Genomic DNA, 16585 nt, shown 5'->3' on the forward strand with positions numbered 1-16585 from the left:
AGAATCCATCATCATTTCCTCTTTTCAAATTAAGGGTTGATCAATTGAGTTACTTTGACCAACAGAGATTAATTAGATTTCCCGACTCTGCAGAAGTTGATGAAAACAAAGACGGAGCGGAGCAAAATTGGACTACAACTTCAAGCTACAAGATGTTGAATTATCAATGTGAAAATTGGGGGTTTTCGTCTCCTTTTCCTGGTTAGTAATTTCACTGGGCATACATAATTGCTTGTTTTCGATTGGAGTTTTGTTAGTTGCAATTTTTTTGGATGCAAATGGATTTGATCTGATATATAGCAGTTTTTTAGTGCATTGCAATTAGGATTATTGACTATTTCTGGGTTTTGAATCAATATGGAAAGGTTATGGTTATATTAGGTATTTGTAGGAATGACATCCCACATTTTTCAAGAATTTTGCTTATCATTCATCAAGCCATATATATATACCTAGTTTTCTAGCTTTAGGTTCTAGAACTCTAAGTATAATATTAGGGTTTTTGATATCTAATGCTGGTGAAGTTTAGAGTTCTTATCCATGGGTTTATATCAATTTATCCCAATTTCCCCTATTTTGATTAGATTAAAGTTTTGGGTCAGAAGTCCTTTGTTGGGACACATTGGCAATTAAGCCGAGGCATCTTGGGATTATAAGATAGACTTTGTGTTAGGTGTAGGAAAATTTTGGATAACATGAACAAATTTGGCACACATAGCAGATTTTGAATCATGTGACATCTTTTCTGCAAATGAGGTAGGCATTGGAGCAGTGAAAGATGTGAATCATGAGGCACATTTTGAGTCATGTAAGTAGATTTAGGGTCACCTGCAGAACATAAATCACGAGATCATAGAGTAGACTTTTGGAGATTTATTATTGACAGAGTTTTTTGTAATAATATACATAAAATGTCATGAACTTTTTCAGATTTTGGGTCAAGGAACATTTTTTTTTATCACATGACAATTTTGAATTTTCTAATGATGTTGTAATCTTCGGGTCATAGAAGAATTTTAGTTTGCTAGGCAGTTACAGCATCTATTTATCTATTTCCCAAGAGCAAGGTTACAGAATTATTTTAACTCTTACAATACAGACCATCCCGTGTTTATGGTAGAACTCAACTTTCATATACCTATAGCTACAATGTGCTATTCCTAAACAAACAGCTCAAAAGCTTAATGTCATAGCCCTGATCAGTTCTTCAAAATGTATCCAGTTATTCTCAATGCAACGGTATCAACATATCTCCAATACCCCAGCCACCACTTTTTTTTGCTTAGGAAGAAAACCAAAACCAAAACTAAAAGTAAGCCCCAAATTCCAGTTCCAATACCTACAACAAAAGCAGCATAAAACACCAGTTTGCCATTTTCTTTCGCTTCACTGTTTGGCAGGCTGATACTAGGATTAAACTGTTCACAAATCTTGTTTGTCGGGTGACCGCATAACAAAGAGTTGCCAACATAAGCTGAACCATCTAAACTCACTAGATCAAAGTGCGCACCTCTCGGGATCATTCCACTCAAGTTATTGTAAGACAGGTCCAGAGTGCTGAGAGGGTCGATCGAGGTAAGAGATAATGGAATATGTCCAGACAATTTGTTAAAACTCAAATCCAATGACTCTAAACCTGTCATATTCCCGATATTCGTTGGAATCACACCATGAAGCTGGTTATGTGATAGATTAAGCATCTTAAGTCCTTTCAGTAGACAGATATCTTTTGGAATGGTTCCCTCGAGGAAGTTTCTGGAAAGATCAATTCCAGTATTGTAAGTGTACACGACCCCTAGTTGTTCTGTCGCCTTTTTCCACTGTATTTGTAGTTCCACACCTGAATATACCAGTGAGATTACGTCACCAACCACGAGACTGGTATTTGATTTACTTGTTAGCATCTCCAAGTTTCCTATCTTCTCAGGAACTGAACCAGACAATTTATTATTTGACAGGTCTAGAAATTGTAGTTTATGCAAATCTGTAATTTCTTCCGGGATCGATCCATTAAACATATTTGAGCTTAAGGAAATAATCCTTAGATTACTTAATGTACCAAGGAAATGGGGTATACCACCTTCAAGACTGTTACCCCACAAGCTGATAACTTCCAAATACTGAAATTGTTGGATAAAGGTAGGAAACATACCATTTAAATTATTCTCGTAAAGTTGAAGAAACTTTAGACTTTTTGCACTTTCAAGCTCATTTGGAATGTTTCCAGTAAGATTGTTAGCTCCAAGATTTAGAGAAATAAGAGAAACACAATACTTCAGAGTAGTAGGTATTCTTCCAGATAATTTGTTCTTAGAGATATCTAGAACACTTAGACTACTTCCTCGTGAACAAATAGCAGAAGAAATTGAACCACTAAGATTGTTACCGGATAGTGATACATGATCAGCATTTGCTAGTCTTGCACTTACTTCATCCGAGATTCCACCAGTGAATTCATTATCCGACAAATCAAAAACCCCGATATTTTTAGGTGGAAGAGGAAGTGATCCCCGGAGTTTGTTCCTCCATAATAGTAGTGCTGAAAATGGGTATTCTTGAGTAAGATATATCGAAGGCGGTAGTGTTCCTTCTAGGCTGTTGTTTGAGAGATCTAAGTAAGACAGATGTGGGAGTTTGAAGATACAAGAAGGGATAGAGCCTCTGAGGTTGTTACGTGACAAATCCAACCGATAAAGTTCAGTCATATTGCAAATGAAAGTTGGGATAGACCCTTTCAAATTGCAACGCTGCAGGCCTAAGGATTGCAGCTGTTCAAATTTAGATGTCAACGAGTAATTGATATCTATCTTTACATCTAGAAAGTTCCTGTCAAAAGAAAGCCATACAGGTTTCAACTCTAGGAATATTGATCTAAATGAGAGATTTCCTTTTAAATCGTTGCCTGTGATATCAAACACCTGCAGTTTTCGAAGCTTGAAAATGCAACTTGGCATTGATCCATTCAAATTGTTGCTTGTTACAAGAAGAGTTGCGAGTGAGGAAACCTCACATATTGATTTTGGGATGGGACCATGTAAATCGTTTTCATTCAAATTTAACACTTGCAAATTTCTTAGATTGGAGATTGAATTAGGAATGAGACCATTCAAATAGTTGTTACTGAGGTCTAGATATTTTAAGTGCGAAAGGTTTGAAATAGAATCCGGGAAGGATCCTCGAATTGAACAATGTGATGCAAGAAGATGGACCAGTGATGATGCATTTGAAACAGAACTTGGGATCGTCCCAACAACATTAGTCAAAGTAATTGAAAGGAATTGAAGTTTAGGCCATGGTTGATCGAATATGTGAACGAGATTAACAATGAGATCTTTGTTAACACTCACATCCAAGTATTGGAGTTGTGGAAGATAAGGCATTGAACCTTGCAACTGACAATTGTTCAAGTCAAGGACTGACAGAGATGTGAAATTAGCAAGCTGAATTGGCATTGGCGAGCTCAAAGGATTATAATCCATTCGGAAATGCGATAGACGTGAGAGATTGTGAATTTCGTTAAGTGGAAATGGTCCAGAAATGCTACAATCAGAAAGTGATAGCTCCCTAAGGTTACCGAGCACTGATATAGGCTCCGCCCATTTCGTGCCGAGCTCTGAAGAAGCCACCGATAAATCAACACCGGTTAAGTTTAGAACCTTGAGATTGGTTAACCCCCTTAACCAACTTATATCATCTGAAGAAACATAACTAGTCGGCAAATAAGAAGTAAAAAACTTATATGATAGTTTTAACGTTGAGATGCTAAAAGAGAGTGATGAGAAATCTTCCATCATAGACGAGCATGAGATATCGAGGTACTGCAAAGTAGATAGATTCGCAAACTGATTCTTAATGGGACTTGAAAACATGGAATTCGACAGATTAAGGTAAACAAGACTTTTGAATTTAGTAAAGTGATTGTGGATTTTGGAGTAGTCGAAATTGTTGTAGCTTAAGTCAAGATATTTGAGATGAAAAAGATTCAAGAGGGCAGGAGAAATTGTACCATTAAGTGCAGCGGGTGTCTCGGATGAAATTGAAATGACATCTGAATAAAGATTACGCATAAACTTTTCCGGTTTTGGGTTTCGCAGATCGACCTTTATTACATGCGAAGTGTCATTAGAGCAATGAACTCCCTTCCAGTTGCAGCAATTTTTCCCTCTCCAAGACGATAAACGACCTGAAGGGTCGGAGAGAAACATTTTAAATCTCCGAAGCGATGTCCTCTCATTGTCATGGCAGCATTGAATTAAGACATGCAATCGAGCAAAGAGCAAAAGAAGAAAAATGGTGATGAATTTCATATTTGTCTAGCTAGCTAGTAGCTAAAATGTTATGATCGTAATATGTTGTTATTAGTTGGGGTTTTGATAATAATTTTTTTTCCATTTTTACAGGAGGTTCTTGGTTTGTCCCTGTTGTTTCTGTTTTCTTTTCTTTTAATTAAATTTTTTTAGCTTACAAAAATATATTTATGTGATACTAAGGGTGGATTGTGATAGTTGATGAAAGGTTAAAACAAAAGTCAGAGTAGAGATAACAAAATGTCCAAGATTATAACATCATTAAGTAATAATAAACAAGAAATCAATGAATAGTGGACTAATCATCACATAGGAACTCCCTTTAATACTTGTTTATTTTGGTTGAATATGGTTTTATTGACTGAAATTAGTTTGATTGCATTAACACGGTTCTTGATTTGTACTAGTATTTAATTTTAAACATCAAAATCACATAGTAAACGGTAAAAGATAATGAGAATTAAGAAGAATCTGCTATGTTTAACAATAGAATAACAAACAAATTGAATATGTATTAACCTTGATGAGACGAAGTCATGTTAGCGTAGCTAGTCAGTTAACAGTTAGTGCATGTTTGGTTTTTGCTAACTCCGTGTCTGGAGTCGGATGTCGGACCGTTTTTTTTTGTTTGAGTCAGATCTGACTCGCGATCTGAGTCAGACTTAACATCCGACTCAGACACGTTTGAGTCAGGTAATAAAATATCCCTGATTCATGGGATCAAACCACTGGCTCATATAAACAAAAATATTGAGTCAAATCTGAATATGTTATTGAGTCAAATCTAGATACGTCCGGTAATGTCAGTCAGATCCAGATGAGTCAGGTGAGTCAGGAGAAAACAAACAAGCTGTCTGCTGTTAGTATATCTTTCATGAGTTTCTTGCGGTCGTCTTTGCCTAAACAACGTCCCTTGCATAACTGGATTAGCCCGATAAGGGGTATACCTAAAGGATGTAAAAAGTAGTGCATAAGTTATCTTTTCCCTAATGTACTTAAACCTAAAACTGATCCACTTAAATATTAAAACTTCCTCCTTCCACTTCCGGTTCCGGCAAGTTGCTGTCCATTTATTTGATCTGAAACCACTTCCCGGATGATCATCTGGGATTGAAGCAGTTATTTGGGATTATCAGTCCGAAGAAATGCATATAAATCAGATTATTATTCAAGGGTTTAAGAGTTACAGAGAACAGACTGAAACTGAAGAGTTCAGCCCTAAAGTTAATTGCGTTGTTGGTGCTAATGGATCCGGGAAAACTAACTTCTTTCATGCAATTCGATTTGTACTGACCTTTGATAACTTGCGCAATGAAGAGAGACATGCCCTTCTCCATGAAGGTGCAGGACACCAAGTATTATCTGCCTTTGTGGAGATAGTGTTCGATAATTCTGATAATCGCATGCCTGTTGACAAACAAGAAGTTCGTTTGAGGAGAACTATTGGTCTGAAGAAGGATGACTATTATTTGGATAAAAAACATATCACGAAAACTGAAGTTATGAATTTGCTCGAAAGCGCTGGGTTCTCTCGTTCCAATCCTTATTATGTTGTTCAGCAAGGAAAGATAACAACGCTGACGTTAATGAACGACTCTGAGAGATTGGATCTGCTGAAGGAAATTGGGGGCACCCGAGTTTACGAAGAGAGACGACGTGAGAGTTTGAGGATTATGCAAGAAACTGATAATAAGAGGAAGCAGATGATTCAAGTGGTTCATTTGGATGAGAGACTCAAGGAGCTGGACGAAGAGAAAGAGGAACTGAAAAAATATCAGCAGCTTGACAAGCAGCGGAGATCTTTGGAGTATGCCATTTACGACAAACAACTCCTTGATACTAGACAGCAGTTGGAAGCTTTAGAAGTGGCTCGCAACAAAGCTTCGGAAACATCAGCTAAGATGTATAATAATGTGTTAGATGTCCATGAAAATGCGAAGAAATTGGACAAGGAAGCTAAATATCTACATAAATCTATTCTAGTTTTGAGCAAAGAGAAAGAAGTTCTAGAGAAACAGCGGACAGAGGCCATGAGGAAGCATGCGCAAGTTGATCTTGATGTCAGCGATTTAGAAGAGAGAATTTCTGGAAGTAAGAGAGAGCAGGAGAAAGCTGCTAGGGAGCTTGATGCTCTTGAAAGGTAAATTCAGGAATCCAGAAATGACCTGGAAACAGTTCGAGTTTCGCACAATAATCAGATGGCCAAGGAGGAGGAAATAACGAAAGGAATAATGGACAGGGAAAGACAGCTTAGCTTTCTGTATCAAAAGCAAGGCCGTGCAACTCAGTTCACTGACGATGTTGCCCGAGACGAATGGCTTAGTAAGGAAGTTGATGATCTTGAACGAGTTCTTTCCTCTAATTTGGAACAGGTAATTGCTTACTATGAAGTACGAGCATGCGATATTTTGGTGCGAGCAGACCATATAGACTTCAAAAATGATACTCCAACTTAACCAAATAATAATACGAAAGGTATTTGTTGGCTTGAACCTGTAAAGGGAAGTAACTGATTTCTACCACTTCCTTTTGCAGGACAAGAAACTTCAAAATGAAATTCAGGACCTCAAATCTGGATCTCAAAAGCAAGCTGCATACATTGAGGAACAGGAAACGGAGTATAAGAAGCTGGAATCCTGCATTTCAAAGAATCGGGATGCCTTTGGCAGTTTAAAGAAACAGAGGGATAAGTTAAATGACAAAGGGAAGTATGTTTTATATTACATCCATTTAATGCCTGAAATTAGTCCTCTATGACTAAGTCATCTAACGGTGTTTTAGGTCATTGTGGGAGACGGAAAGCGAACTTTCTTCAGAAATTGTTAAGCTCAAGTCAGAATATCAAAAAGCTAAAAAGAACCTTGAACATGCTACTCCTGGTGTAAGTAATTGCTTGAATACTTTGTATCTTTTCTCTGCTGCATGTTTTTTGGAAGAAGAAATGTAATTAGGCATCTCCTTTCCTGAATCAAATTGTACTATTTGCTTGGGTTATCCTCAAGTTGTACATTAATTATTGGGTTGCTTAATTAGTGTTTGGTATTACTATCATAGATCCATACATGTTGAGGCCCTTGCGAGTTGCAAGAAACTCTACCATGTGAACATGTTGTCACAACTGTAACCAGCTCTACCGTAAAAAATCCATACACCATATATTGGTGCATGTGACGAATTGTTATGTGTCACTAGAAGAATCCTGCTAGTTATTTACAAGGCTGTAATTCTGGTAAACAATTATCTGTTTGTATTTATTCCTACTAGTAATATGCCAATCTTTTGTTTCAGGATATTAGAAGGGGATTGGATTTTGTGAAGAGACTCCGTAGAGATCACAATATTCAAGGAGTGTACGGTTCAATTATAGAGTTGCTTGAATGTGAAGACAAATTTTTCACTGCTGTTGAAGTAACTGCTGGAAACAGCTTGTTCCATGTAGTGGTTGAAACAGATGAAATATCTACCAGATTAATTAGGTACCTTAATTCAGAAAAAGGAGGACGTATCACTTTCATACCGTTGAACAGAGTGAAGCCCCCACACGTAGAGTATCCGAACAATGGTGATGTTGTACCGCTGTTGAAAAAACTTAAATTCAATCCGCATCACACTCCAGCATTTCAACAGGTATTTGCTAGAACGGTCATTTGTAGGAACTTGGATGTTGCCGCTACAGTTGCCAAGGTGGACGGATTGGACTGCATAACGCTGGAAGGGGACCAAATAAGCAAGAAAGGTGGCATGTCAGGGGGATTCTACGATCATAGGCGTTCAAAGCTCAAATATATGGCTGTTGTTAAGAAAAACAATAAGGCTGTCGCCAGTAAACAAGAGGAGTTGAATAAACTTATAAGCGAACTTGAAGTGATAGACCAGGAAATAACGGAACTTGTCAGTGAACAACAGAAGTTTGATGCTGAGCAGTCCCATAACAAGTCAGAGATGGAGCAAATCTGGCAGGGTATTTCTAATGCTAAGAAGCGAAAGGAGTCGACTTCTAAGGCTCTTCAAAGCAAGGAAAAGCTGCTTGCAAATGCCCGTACCCAAATCGACCAGCTGATAGCAAGTAAGACCTTGAAACAGTCTGAGATGGGAAGAGAACTTATTGATCCCTTGTCACCGGACGAAAGAGATGTTCTATCGCGGTTGAACCCCGAAATAACCGAACTGAAAGAAAATCTCATTGCTCGTAAAACAGACCGGATAGAGACGGAAACAAGAAAAGGAGAGCTTGAAACTAATTTATCAACAAATCTGTTAAGGCGGCAACAAGAGTTGAAGGCCATAATATCGTCCTCCGACGCTGATACATTGCTTGGGGAAGTCAAGCAGAAGAGACACGATCGTACTGAGGCCAAAGAAATTTTTGATGATGCAACTCAAAGGCTGAACAGAGTTTCGAAGAAAGTTGATGAACAGACAAAGCTAATGAAAGATATCAAGGATGAGAGAAATAAATTAAAAGCTCTAGAGGACAAGTATGAGCGTACACTTCAGGATTCAAAAGATCGTGATCAGCTACTAAGCAAAAGAAAAACTTTTCTAGCAAAACAAGAAGATTGCATTAAGAAAATTAGAGATTTGGGTTCTTTGCCCTCAGACGCCTTCGAAACGCGCAAGAACATCAAAGAGTTGCACAACATGCTTCACAAGTGCAATGAGGAATTACAGCAGTTTAGCCATGTCAATAAAAAAGCACTGGACCAGTATGTCAACTTCAAGGAGTAAAGAGAAGAACTCCAAAAGAGGCAAGCTGAATTGGACGCAGGTGATGATAAAATCAAGGAGCTAATCCAAGTTTTGGATCACCGGAAGGACGAATCAATTGAGCGTACATTCAAAGGTGTAGCTCGGCATTTCCGGGAAGCATTCTCTGAGCTCGTGCCTGGTGGCCATGGATTTTTGGTTATGATGAAGAAAAAGGATGTTGATCATGGAGATGATGATCGTGATAAGGTCGAGCCTCGTGAGGCAGATGCTGAAGGGAGAATTGAGAAATATATTCGTGTCAAAGTCAAGGTTTCTTTCGCTGGTCTAGGGGAGACACAGTCCATGAAGCAGCTCTCTGGTGGTCAGAAAACTGTTGTGGCCTTGTCTCTGATCTTTGCCATACAGAGATGTGATCCTGCTTCGTTCTATCTTTTTGACGAGATTGATGCCGCACTAGATCCGCAGTACAGAACTGCTGTCGGAAATATGATACGCCGCCTGGCAGACATGGCAAACACCCAGTTTATAACCACTACTTTCAGAACAGAGTTTGTGAATGTTGCGGACAAGATATACGGGGTGACGTATAAAAATAGAGTCAGTTTTGTAAATGTGATCTCCAAGGATCAAGCTTCGCGCTTTATCGAGCACGACCAGTCTCATAACGCCGAATAGCTCCGTCAGGGAAAACCTTTATTAAAAGAATAGAAAATTGTTGATTAGCGTTTCAGGTCCATGTAAACCTAACTGATGAACCACTTTTTATGTCAGTTGTCTTTAGAATCTCCTTCCAATGTCTATTGGATTAATATGCATCATTAGTTAATAATCTCTTTATTGCTAGACCCCCAAACAGCCAAACTACTTTTTGGTATACATATTTTGTACCATGCATGATATAAGTTTGCTTCCACCACGGGAAGAGGAAAGCTTGGCATAAAAATAACTTGATAATGTTAAATGTTGTTAATGTGCTCTTTTAGATCACCTACCCTGGGGGATATCTTTCTTGTCGAAACTGTCGGCAAAGATTAGTATTTGATACACGTTTTTTCCCATCAAAAATAAAAAAATACACGTTCTCTATCTATAATAGAAATGCATCTGATTTTAGTTGTTCTTTCCTTTTTGTAACAACAGATACATGTGATCGGATTTGCAAGTTGCATGATCCAAATTGATATCATACACGTTCACACGGATTTTATTAACATTGTTTGACTTTTGGATTCTAACGAATAGAAAAAATCAATTTAACCGACAATAAAAGTTGATTCATCTAAGCTAAATGCATAAATTATACATGGCGTGATCTGATCTGCCTGAACGGGATCTTATGCAAGTTCCAAGTGTGACGCAAATATTTAATTTTGTGGAATTTTCTTTGCACCTCCTAGCTACTGAGTATATACATATTATTATAATGATACGGTCTATAATAAATACTGAAGGAGGATGCACTTCGATTCGTTACCACTCCATCTTATAATCCCTTCTCTTCTATCTTTGTTGTGAGTAGTTGTTATTCTTGTTCGTCATTTCTCTTCAAAAAATACGCATTCTTACTCATGGATACTTCGCTAATATTGGTATCTCAATCTCAATTCTTTTCCAACAAAAGTCATCTGAGAATAACACCAAACCGAATCGATTCCGGTAATATTAGTGTCACTCATATTTCTCATGATCTATTGAAAACCCGTCATGGTTTCAATAAGTCGTCATTATCGTTGAAACTGAATCATTTTGGTCTATGGGAGAGTAAGAATGGGAGTCAAGGGAGAACACCATATATGCCATCAATATCTCGTGCTGTCGTTGCCTCAGCTAGTATCAACAAAAATGATGATCATAAGCAGAAACAAATGACATTTGTAGAGGAACTACGATCTGTAGCAATGAATTTACATGTAAAAGATCCGTCAAGAAAAGGGGGAAATAACGAAACAATGGCCCAAATTTTGATGAAGGAGAAGCCTTCATTAGATGGGTATGTTAAGTTTCTTGTTGATAGCAAAGTTGTTTACGACGCACTTGAGAAAATCATCGACAGTGCAAATTATTCTTCTTGTAAGTGAATATGCCATTAAATCCATCTCACAGAAATTCTGTTTATGGTTCAGTAACCCGCCAAGGCGCCAACTATATATTGTTTATATATGTGTCTATTTTTATTGTGTGTAGATGCAGAGCTGAGAAATACAGGGTTAGAAAGGTCAGGAGCTTTAGCTAAAGATTTGGAGTGGTTGAGAGAAGAGATGGGAATTCGAATCCCATCACCGACTACATCTGGGATTTCATATGCGTCCTATCTAGAGGAAATAGCAGTGAAGAATCCTAAAGCAATCATTTGCCATTTCTATGATATTTATTTTGGGCTCGCAGCCGGTGGTCGAATGCTTGGTAAAAGGGTATGTAATATATATGGTAATTAAACAGAAATATATTCAAGTCTAGCTACATATTTAGAGCCGCTTTATGTTTCATTAATCATCAGGTTCAGGCATATGAGAAGATACTTGAGAACAAGGAGTTGGAATTCTACAAGTGGAATAATGGGGAGCTTTGTCAACTACTACATAATGCTAGAGAGAAGCTAAACAAAGTCGCTCAAGTAAATAAAAATCTTTCCTTAATATTATTCTTTATAGAAACAGCAGGTTACGAATTTACTATTGATATATTATCTTTCATGTGTAACGTTCCTGAATCAGAGCTGGACTAGGGAAGAGAAAGATCGGTGTTTGGCAGAAACTGAAATATCATTCAAGTACTCTGAAGACATGATAAAACTTATAATATCTTGAAATAATTATGCATTATCGATTGATGAATCCAAAGTTAGTCTTATGTTCTGCGATACTATGGAATCTTGTTTAACTATTCCATAATAAACAAACTTGTAAAATATTCTGTACATGTAATGTTCCTCTATATGTTCAAGAATATGACAAGTCATAATATTTCCAATTAAATTAATGAAATTATTCTTTGTATTTTTAGTGGTTTTTCCATATAAAATCAATTTTTCTAGAAATTGATCTAATTAATATAATGAAATATTAACTCAAGTTATTTCGATTGCTAAAGTCGTTCAAAAAAATAAGAAAAAAATTAACTCTTGCAATAACAAAGTGTCACTCTTGTTTATGGTAGAACTCAACTTACATATACTCAACAGCTATAATGTCCTTCTCAGTTTTTGTAAACTAACAACTTAAACTCTAACAAGCTCAACCCCAACACCCATATTATAAGCTCTTCAAAATGTGTCCGGCTATTCTCAATGCAACAATATCAATTGTAGGATCGATCAAGAGAGAGGAGAGCACAACGCGAAAGCTATAAAACTATTACATTGATAATCAGTTTGGTGTACAATTCTTATGGCTCAATAGCCTACTTATAGTCTCACAAACTTGACAATCATTCAAACGACTTTCCTAATAAAAACAAACTCTAAATAAAACACACATTCCTAACATAAAACAAACTCTAGATAGTAATCTTTAAGAACTCTCTAGAACCAAAACACCATATCTTGGTTTAACTTCCAACATCCTCCATTAAACCAAGATATCCTTCAACAAGAATTTCGTAACCCTCTTCTACTCCTTAACTTCTTCCATTAATCGACGTCATCCGTCCTTGTCTTTTCTCATTTTCTATTCCTCTTCTTCCATTGATAAACGTTAACACGTTCTTGTCTTTTCTCATATCAGAATTCCGTCATCATTATCAAACTCAATTCACAAACCAATCTTCTTCATTTGCTTAGCATCAATCATCAAACACTCACTGTTATCATACCATAGCAACCATCACAAAATTCTTTTTACGTTATTCTTCGTCGCAGCGAAACACCATTCTTAACAAATCCTTAACAAGCTAGAAACACCTCGTGTGCTCTATACAACTTGCTAACCAAACACTAAAACTCATCAAACTCATCACCAAGCATTATATCTCATCTTCAACTTTCTTCACTGAGCATTGTAGCTCAAACTCATACTTTCTTCACTGAGCATTGTAGCTCAACCACGTCTCAACTCTTGTTTACCTACTTTACAGGCAGGATTTCCACACTCTTCAAATTCCACACTGGAATTTCTTTACTTATATAGCCAAATCCCCACTGGGATTTCTTCACACAACTCTTAGAGAAATCCCCACACTGGGATTGCTTCAATTCTCACGATCACAACCTTGTGACGTCTCTTCTCTTCAATCGCTTATCACCACCTGGTGATTACTTCTCTTTCTTCATAAACTTATTGTTGTTTCTTCTTCTCTTGTTCCAGTAACGCTGTTGTTGCGAAACCTTCACACTTCTTTGTTCTTCAAGATTCTCTCACAATCTTTCCCTTGTTATGCTTCTGCCACAAGCAATAACTAACACAAAGTCTGCCACACTTTGTAAGACTTCCAAGTTTCTTCCACAAACTCTTCAATCTCTATGTTTGAGCTTAACATGATATCATCCTCCCTTAAGCTCAAACATAACCACCCAACTTACTTTGTCATTCTAAGTTTCCAAATTCGATCAACTTCATCAAATTGTACCAATCCTCCTGACTGCAATACCAACTTTGATCTTCTAGTGCGTCTATTTCGAATCCATAGCTTAACCCTTCGAATCAACCACTCACCCAAAGCTTCTTACCTCAACCAACATCAAATATGCTTTCTGCAACGCCTCTGCTATCAAACTATAACACTTCTCCACTATGATAACACCTTTGTCACGCTTATTGTCACAAACAGTGACACTCTCTTCTGTAACTGTTCAACTGCAACAGTTCTCCGCCAACTGTGGAAATAACCTTTGTAACACCCAAACTGTTACAAACTTTCAATAACACTCCAGACATACCCTTTTTTTTTTAACCTGACGAACGACTTCCTCCAGTGCCACCATTAATGGCAGCAGACAACTTAAAACCACTGTCAATCCAAACTTCATAATGCCCTTGAATTCAAACCAGCAACCCAACCATAAACCCATATTTATTGTCCAAACTTCCTCCAGAAACTCAGCTTCATCAAATCGGAAAAACAAATTGACAAACCCTAATTCTATCTCAACATCTCTTCTTTGATGTGTCCATGTTAGCATCGCCTCTTAACTTGTTGTATCTTCTCATCATCGCAGCTGTAACCACCAGACATAACCATGTTTTCTTGCCAATCTCCAATGCACAAAAGCGACTTCTTCTCTTCTATTAAACTCGATTTTAGACGGTATCAGATTCCTCCTTCTTTTTCACCTGATTTCTCGGAAATCTCGTGTTCTTATTAACATCTTTTTCATCATGTTGCACAACTTTTAATAAACCCACAACACCTCACGGACCTAGAAGCTTCATCTTCTATCACTTCTTTGATCCCAGCAACAGCAGCAACATCACGAACCCTACACTCACGGCGTCTTCTTCTTGCATTCAAAACATCATCTTCATTCTTCTTTAAAACAACAACAATTTAATTCTCTCTTGTTCTTCCTTTTTTTTTAGTGGAAAACTAATAGTTTCTACTCACTCTATTTTCTTTGATTTCTTTCTTCATAATAATTTCTCTCTCTACACATGGTCAATATAAGACCATAGAGATAAGATGACATGTGGACATCTGTGTCTATACAATTATACTACTACTTATATTCTTACACTCCTATTACATTTGAACATTACATTAACACTCAGCAATCTCCTCCTTAATGTGATGTTCTACAACTCCAAGTAATTCCCTAAAGTTTTGGAACTTGCCTTTGGGAAGTGCCTTGGTGAATATGTCCGCCAATTGGTCTTCCGACTTGCAATACTTGAGTTCTATCTCACCATCTTCAACCGCTTCTCGAATGAAGTGATACTTGAGTTTCATGTGCCTTGCTCTACAATTCTCAACCGAATTTTTGGATATAGCAATTGCGGGTTTTTTGTCACAAAAGTTTGGTGCACTCTTCTTGTTTCTCTTGAATATCTTCCATGATTCTTCTTAGCCATACAACATGAGATGTAGCTATTGATGCCGAAATGTACTCTGCTTCCGCCGTGGATAGATCTACGGTTTCTTGCTTCTTCGATGCCCAAGTAAATATGCCCGAACCAAGAGAAAAAGCATACCTCGATGTACTCTTAATGTCATCAATACACCCTCCCAAGTATCTATCGCAATATCCAACTAATTTGACATCCAAATTTCTTGAATACATGATTCAAAAATTCATTGTTCCTTATATGTACCTCAACAACCTCTTTGTCGCGCCAAGATGTAGATGACTAGATGAAATCATGAACCTAGAAAGCATACTTGAAGCAAACATGATGTCGGGTCTTGTATGTGTAAGATACAATAAGTTTCCAATAAGACCTATATAATAAGTCTCATCAACTTTTCTTCCTCCATCATCTTTCTTGAGTTTCTCATTCACTACAAGTGGTGTATATGTGGGTTACAACCAAGCATGCCAAATTTCTTCAACACCATTTCGGCATACTTGCTTTGAGAAATGAACACTCCATCTTCACTTTGATGAAATTCTATACCAAGGAAGTACTTGAGCAAACCCATGTCACTCATCTCATATTCCATCATCATTTCTCTCTTAAATTGCTCAATCATATGAGCATCATTACCCTAAAGATAAGATCATCAACGTACAAGGCAACGATGAGAATAGACGTACCTTTTGTCTTCACATAAAGTTTTGGCTCACTCTTTATTTTGTTGAAGTTTTTCCTTTTGAAGTATCCATCTATCTTACTATACCAAGCTCTTGGTGCTTGCTTTAGGCCATACAAAGCTTTCTTCAACTTGTACACCTTATCTTCTTCTCCTTCCACCACAAAACCTTGTGGTTGTTCTACATAGACCTCTTCATGGAGTTCTCCATTCAAAAATTCCGGTTTGACATCAAGTTGATAAAGTAACCAACCTTTTTGGGAAGCCATAGCAATCACGGCTCTAATGGTGTCAAGACGAGCAACCGCTGCAAACGTTTCATTGTAGTCGATACCGGGTTGTTGTGAGTAGACCTTTGCCACCAACCTTGCTTTGTATCTTTGAACCGTTCCATCCGCATTGTACTTCACCTTGTATATCCACTTCACACCAATAACTTATTTGTCACTTGGCGTTGCTACTTTCTCTCATGTGTCGTTATCATTAATGACAACAACTTCTTCTTCCATGGCTTTTATCCATACCAGTTCTTTTGATGCTTCTTCAAAATTTTCCGGTTCAACCGTACAATAGTTACATATTTCATACACTTCAATCAACCTATGCATCTTCCTTGGTGCCGATAGTAGTGATGTTGATGCACTAGTACTTGGAGACATACTTGGAGATGCTCTAAACCTTGCATTTGGGGGTGCTTGAGGTAGTTCTTCACCTTCTTCTTCACCTTCTCCAACTTATTTTGTTGCTGAATTTTCTTATTCATGATCTAGAATAACGGTTCTCTTCTCAATTTTACCTTCTTCCCAATTCCATGAAGCACCTTCATCGAACAAGACATCACGACTTGTGATCATTGTGTTGTTTTTCAAGCTAAACAACCTATAACC

The 16585-nt window shown here is 37.4% G+C and overlaps 2 protein-coding genes and 1 pseudogene across 3 annotated transcripts; 2 read left to right on the top strand and 1 right to left on the bottom strand.

Moving 5' to 3' along the window:
* Nucleotides 1-1199: 1199 nt before the first annotated feature.
* Nucleotides 1200-4205, bottom strand: LOC113360768 (receptor-like protein EIX2). The gene has a single exon (XM_026604233.1). The coding sequence runs from the start codon at nt 4203-4205 to the stop codon at nt 1200-1202; it is 3006 nt and encodes a 1001-aa protein (XP_026460018.1).
* Nucleotides 4206-5365: 1160 nt separating this feature from the next.
* LOC113358840 lies at nt 5366-9802 on the top strand (annotated as a pseudogene).
* A 675-nt stretch (nt 9803-10477) lies between these two features.
* LOC113362202 (heme oxygenase 1, chloroplastic-like) lies at nt 10478-12019 on the top strand. 2 transcript variants are annotated; one of them, XM_026605158.1, is made up of 4 exons: nt 10479-11087; nt 11202-11428; nt 11515-11631; nt 11732-12019. In XM_026605158.1, exons 1-4 carry the CDS (start codon nt 10586-10588, stop codon nt 11822-11824), a joined length of 939 nt encoding a protein of 312 aa, XP_026460943.1. In that variant the 5' UTR covers nt 10479-10585; the 3' UTR covers nt 11825-12019. The 2 variants fall into 2 exon arrangements, with proteins under 2 accessions (XP_026460942.1, XP_026460943.1); XM_026605157.1 differs by having other exon boundaries at nt 10478-11087; nt 11515-12019.
* Nucleotides 12020-16585: the final 4566 nt, after the last annotated feature.

Source organism: Papaver somniferum, chromosome 3, assembly GCF_003573695.1.
Source record: "Papaver somniferum cultivar HN1 chromosome 3, ASM357369v1, whole genome shotgun sequence".
Lineage (NCBI taxonomy): Eukaryota > Viridiplantae > Streptophyta > Magnoliopsida > Ranunculales > Papaveraceae > Papaver > Papaver somniferum.

Excerpts from the sequence above, each read along its gene's own strand:
- LOC113362202 (XM_026605157.1), top strand. The coding sequence starts at position 10,586 with ATGGATACTTCGCTAATATTGGTATCTCAATCTCAATTCTTTTCCAAC. Across the intron at positions 11,088-11,201 it reads CAGTGCAAATTATTCTTCTT|ATGCAGAGCTGAGAAATACA; the intron begins GTAAGTGAATAT and ends TATTGTGTGTAG. Across the intron at positions 11,429-11,514 it reads GTCGAATGCTTGGTAAAAGG|GTTCAGGCATATGAGAAGAT; the intron begins GTATGTAATATA and ends ATTAATCATCAG.
- LOC113360768 (XM_026604233.1), bottom strand. The coding sequence starts at position 4,205 with ATGTTTCTCTCCGACCCTTCAGGTCGTTTATCGTCTTGGAGAGGGAAA.